This window comes from Physeter macrocephalus, chromosome 7 (genome assembly GCF_002837175.3).
Source record: "Physeter macrocephalus isolate SW-GA chromosome 7, ASM283717v5, whole genome shotgun sequence".
Lineage (NCBI taxonomy): Eukaryota > Metazoa > Chordata > Mammalia > Artiodactyla > Physeteridae > Physeter > Physeter macrocephalus.
The window spans coordinates 64906793-64912395 of NC_041220.1; the positions used below are offsets into that span (position 1 = coordinate 64906793).

At 44.2% G+C, this 5603-nt stretch overlaps 1 protein-coding gene across 1 annotated transcript; it reads left to right on the forward strand.

The window, feature by feature from the left end:
- Positions 1-737: 737 nt before the first annotated feature.
- Positions 738-3192, forward strand: LOC112062060 (growth-regulated protein homolog beta). Its single transcript, XM_024115425.3, has 4 exons — positions 738-891; positions 986-1109; positions 1212-1295; positions 2059-3192. Exons 1-4 carry the CDS (start codon positions 801-803, stop codon positions 2072-2074), a joined length of 315 nt encoding a protein of 104 aa, XP_023971193.1. The 5' UTR covers positions 738-800; the 3' UTR covers positions 2075-3192.
- The last annotated feature ends 2411 nt before the right edge of the window (positions 3193-5603 follow it).

A 5603-nucleotide genomic window follows, 5' to 3' on the forward strand; every position in this document is an offset into this window, starting at 1 on the left:
CAGCTTTCCCTCCCTGCAACAGCTCCAAATGACCACCCGCTTCTTATTTCATGGATTAATCAACACCCTCTACACAAAAAAAGGATTTACTCGAGCTCTGGAAGTTCCAGAATTTTACAGGGGAAAGCAGCTTTGTAGCATTGTGACACTTTGTTCTAATTTAAACACTGAATTAAACTTTTGATCCTGGTCATCCCCTCACCACTGCGGGATGATATGACACCAAGTTTGCTTGATTTGTGCTTGTAAAATACCAGGAAATAAGGGAACATTCTTATGCATAATTTGAGATGACCTGTTTTAACAGTGTATTTATGCAGACGTCAATAAAATCATCAGGCCCCAAGATACGTATGCGTAACACATGAAAAATCAGTTCTTACTTTAAAATGTATATCTCAGAAATAACTAAAAAAAGAAAAATCAGTTCTCTCTGCCTCCCTCCTCCCTCGCCTTAATTCCCTTCGTTAATTAATCACCGTTCGTCACAATGCCTGTTCTCTAAGATGTGACACCACCTCCTGCAAGGCGACTCACTCCCCCTGCGAGGATTTCCGCGCAGAGACGACACCCCACCCCATCCCCGAGAGCGCGGATTACGCGGGAGGCCCTCGGGGCCGCGCCCTCCTTCCGGACCGGGAACGCCACGTGCGTCGGGGAATTTCCCTGGCCCTGGGCTGCCAGCCCCTGTCCGATCGGGATAAAAGGGCTTCGCCCGGCTCGGGGCGCCACAGACTCCGCTCCGCCAGCCCTCCAGCCCGCCTTCCCACCGCAGGCAGAGACACTCCGAGCTGAACCCCATGGCCCGCGCCGCGACCCCCGCCGCCCCCCGGCTCCTCCGCGCCGCGCTGCTGCTCCTGCTAGTGGTGGCCGCCGACCGGCGCGCAGCAGGTGCGACCCGATGCCCGGCATCCCCAGGGCGGGACGGGGGCGGGTGGGTGCCCATCCCGGGACAGCCCCCTGACCGAGTCTGTCCTCCCCGCAGGGGCGCCTGTGGTCACCGAACTGCGCTGCCAGTGCCTGCAGACCTTGCAGGGGATTCACCTCAAGAACATCCAGAGCGTGAAGGTGACGCCCCCGGGACCCCACTGCGGCCAAACGGAAGACGTGTAAGTGCCGCCGCTGTTGCTGTGCTTGTCACCCCCTCCGTCCCGACGACGCCTCCCCGACCCCCAACCCGACCTCACGTGGATTCTCCCTTCTCTCTGCAGAGCCACTCTCAAGACTGGTCAGGAAGTTTGTCTCAACCCTGAAGCTCCCATGGTTAAAAAAATCATCAACAAGATGCTAAACAAGTGAGTTATGGTTTTTATTCACACGTGTGACTAGAGTCAGGCATCTGCCTCCTTTTTTTTTTTCTCAGAGAAACCCACGGTTTAGCTGCAGGACCGAAAGTCATAATTTCACCATTAAATGTGCTGTTAAGGTCATTAATCTGCTTTGGTGTCAGAAGGATATTTCTAGTGCCTTCCATCCTCATTCGCCTCTCATGAGTGTGGGTAAACGTATGTTCCTTAAAAGATGAAGTAGATTTAGCCAACGATGCGAAAAAGCTTCCTACCCATTAAGGAACAAGTATTGTTTACCTCAGTCTCTCATGGGCTTCAGCCCTGAAAACAGAACCTTTGGTTTTGGACAATGCGGGCCTCTGAGGCTTTGTGGTGAAGAGCAGGGAATTTGCAGTGAGACCAACCCCTTCCACCCCAATGCGAGTCTAGATTCCACCCTTTATATTGCTATAACCCCAGGGAAAGTACTTAATCTCTTTGAGTCTCAATAACATGGGGAAAATAATAATAGCTACTTCATGGAGTTTGCTATGAGGCTTAAGTGATGTCATGCATGTACTTTTTTCAGCCCAGTGTGGCATTATGTTGTGGCTTTTTGAAGATAATAATAAGATTGTGACCACAGCCTCCTTATTCCTAATTAAACAGCATCTAAGAGCCTGGCATTTTCTGCCACACAGGGCAGCAGTGGTTTAGGTAGCAACCACTTGGTGCAAGGCTGTGAAGTCAATGTTTTGGGTCCTACTAACTACCCATTTTCTCATCACAGGGACAGTGCCAACTGATCTAGAGAGCTGGAGAGGCTTACTGGCTACTACTGCAGCCTTAGTGGAATCAAAGTGAAAGAAGAGAAACAAATAGCTCCTGGGGCCACCTGGACTGTGTCTAATGTTTTTGCTTGTTTCTTATGAGAGTTCTTCTATTTATTTACATATGTATTTATTTATTTATTTTTCAAAGCCTGTATATTACTATTCTATCTAATATTTAAAGGTATGAATGTGTTTGGCAATTCTCTGTACTGTTATTTTAAAAGGTCATTTTTACATTAAATCAAAGTTCAGTGCTGACTGTTATTTATTTGAAAGTGATGTGTTTTAAATGTTTTTCATTCATAAAACTATTGTGGTTTATTTTTGGCCGGATACCACACTGTACCATCCATGGTGATAAAACCTGGAGACAATAGGGGGGATCCAAACAAATAGATCACTGTTAAGGTAGGGGAATGTATTTTTACATTTACATTGTGTATTGATGAGAAGATCGTCAGTTGCTGATGATCTATTTATGGAAATAGTTTCACCATCTGTGGTCAACATTTTTGATGCTGAAACTTTAAAAATGACAATGTTCTAAATATCCCTTGGACATTTTATGTCTTCCTTGTTAGGCATAATGCCTTGTTTCATGTTAATTATGCAGTATTTTTCTCTGTCTTGGAATAGAGAAGTTTAAATATTTATTGATGTATCTTTATAAATATCATGAAAATAAAGGCCTTTACAAAAATTTTTGCTTAGGTTTCTTTTGTACTTCTTGACCTTTTTTTTCCCCTCCTGCCTACCCAGCACTTGGATTTTCTATTGCTGCTGTAACAAATTATTACAAATTCAGTGATTTAAAAGCATACGAACTTATTCTCTCACAGTTCTGGAAGTCAGAAGACCAAAATTAGTTCCACTGGACTAAGGTCAAGGTGTCCGCAGGGCTGTCTCCTTCTGGACGCCCTAGGAGGTCCTTCTGGAGTCAATGGAGAAGCCATTGCCTTGATCCTTTTAGCTTCCGGAGGGCATCTGTATATCATAGCTCATGGCCATCTTCCTGTGTCTTCAAAGCCATCAACATAGCAAAGCCATCAACCTAACCTCTTCAGATCTCTTTCTAGGGCAGCAAATTTTGTTCCTACCCCAACAAATGTGTCTCTTTGCTGATTATTTTTAATAAACAGAAGATTCAAAAAGTTTTTCTTGTAACCTCCTTCTTAACTGCCTAAAAGAATTTACATAAAGGACCTGCTCCTAGAATAGAGGTATCACCAGAGAGATCTATAAACAATGTGAGCCAGGGGTGGTGAGGGAAACTCTTTAAGCAGGGCCTAAAAATCAGAGTCTACTTTGTGCCCCATTGTCTCTGTCTGGGCCAGCAAATATTGTTTACCAAACGTTTGCTTTTCCATCTCCAGGTAAATTGCTTTCCTCTCCTTTGAAGTCCCATTACCATTACCCCCAACATCCTCTCTTGTCTTTAGCTGAAGGTGGTATTTAAGGTGAGGGCTTTGGCTATTTTGGTGAAATAATTCAGTTTTCCTGGGTCTCTCCCATGTAGACATGCTATTAAACTTTCGTTTGACTTTCTCCTGTTAATCTATTTCACGTCAATTTAATTATTAGACCAGCCAAAAGAATTTAGAAGGGCAGAGGAAAATTTCTTCCTCCCTGACATTTTCTTTCTGTCCATTTGCTCTGTCACATTATCTTCTGTCTGATTCTGACTCTTCCTACATCCTTTTTATAAGAATCTTTGTGATTATATCAGGCCACCCAGGATAATACAAGATAATTTTTCCATTGCAAGATCCTTAATTTAATCCCATCTGCAAAGTTGCTTTAATAATGTAAGGTAACATATTCACAGGTTCTGCGGATTAGGACAAGGATATCTTTGGGGAATTATTATTCAGCCTTCTGAATTCAGGGTGCTTGAATTTCAGTGTTAAAAGTATTTTTGATTTGTTTAATTAAATGTATTTATACATATTATAGGAGCGGTCTTGGAGATTGTGGGAGAAACCAGAATGGTATCAGCACTGGCTAATGTTCAATAAATGCAACGACTGTTAATGTCTATAAGTTAAGGAGAAGCAGATATAGGTATTTTCTCCAGGCTGCTACTGGAAAGCTTCAGAGTGAACCAAAATATATTTATCATATATCTGGGGGAAGATGTGAATGACTGGAAGAGCAGGAGGAAATTCTGGGTCTGCATTTATCCTTGGTCTTCTGGCTTGCTCTCGCAGATATCAATACATATCCTGGAGCAAGCAGAAATGGCAAGAGTGGGTATCCCATTAAATTGTCTGGGAGAGTTTGGAGTACAAGGCAGCCCTCCACTGGGAACATCAAGGTAGGAAGTGGAGGACAGGGGTATTTGAGAGGATGGTCAAAGATTGATGAGCTCAGGAAAGAAATGTTTGCTGCATGAGCATATCAGTCTTAGAACAGCATGACACAGTAGGACCCTGTAACCTTGAGAAGCCACCAGGAAACAGTAATGGCAGCACTGCCTGAGGTTTCCTGGGCAAAGAAGCCAGAGCAGAAGAAGAGGAATGTTGGGTGATCCTGCTCACTGATTATGACTACTTATTTGAGAGTTCTCTTGAGATATCCTCAGGAGACTTCCAAAAATTGACAGGATGTGAGAGATAGGAGAGAAAGAGCTTTTGTAATAGCAAGATGGGGCAATGTTTTCTATGCTGTAACAGGAAAATTAGAAGGTAAGGGTCTTGTTTTATTCTAAGTTTCCCATAAAGCAGTCGGAGGTAAAGGCCCTTGTGCTAGTGCCTTGTTAAGTCCACCAGCTCACATCTGGGACTAATCTTCATCTATGTGTGTGGGACCCCGTGGAAACATTTTATCCTCTGCTTTCAGACGGATAGCAGCAGGACTCTTGAATCGTGCCTTTGACTTTTAGCAGTCCCGTGAAAAGAAAATGAGATGGTCTTGGCAACTGTGAACAGATGAGGTGGACCTGAACCCCTAGCAGTGGGTTAGAGCTCAGAGACATCTGCTCAATGGGCCACAAAACCTGCAAGGAGTGCAGAGAACCACCCAGCCAGTGCCCTCTTAGAGCTGCCTAAACACCGAACAAGAGAGAGAACCAAGGCTTTTGAACGTTAGCCCAGTTCACACACCTTCAAAGGCCTGTGGTTTGACCTCTGACCCTAGCATTGTCTGGAACCAGTTGTGGGACAACCGTTTCCCTCTGCTTCTCAAGCTTCTTCTCAGACCCTCACTATGGGACCAAAAGAAAGTTATGGGCATTGTGGCCAAACACACTTGAAAGAAAAAAAAATGATCTTCTTTTTGTGACCTTGCCAAATTACTTACCTTCTCTGAGTTTCAATTTCCTCATCCATAAAATAAGAACAAGCCTTGTAACATCGTTGTAAGGTTTCAAGAATATACACCAGGGCTTCCCTGGTGGCGCGGTGGTTGAGAATCCGCCTGCCCATGCAGGGAACGCGGGTTCATGCCCCGGTCCGGGAAGATCCCACAAAAAAAAAAAAAAAAAAAAAAAAAAAAAAAAAAAAAT

Excerpts from the sequence above, each read along its gene's own strand:
- LOC112062060 (XM_024115425.3), top strand. The coding sequence starts at position 801 with ATGGCCCGCGCCGCGACCCCCGCCGCCCCCCGGCTCCTCCGCGCCGCG. Across the intron at positions 892-985 it reads CGCCGACCGGCGCGCAGCAG|GGGCGCCTGTGGTCACCGAA; the intron begins GTGCGACCCGAT and ends TCCTCCCCGCAG. Across the intron at positions 1,110-1,211 it reads TGCGGCCAAACGGAAGACGT|AGCCACTCTCAAGACTGGTC; the intron begins GTAAGTGCCGCC and ends TTCTCTCTGCAG.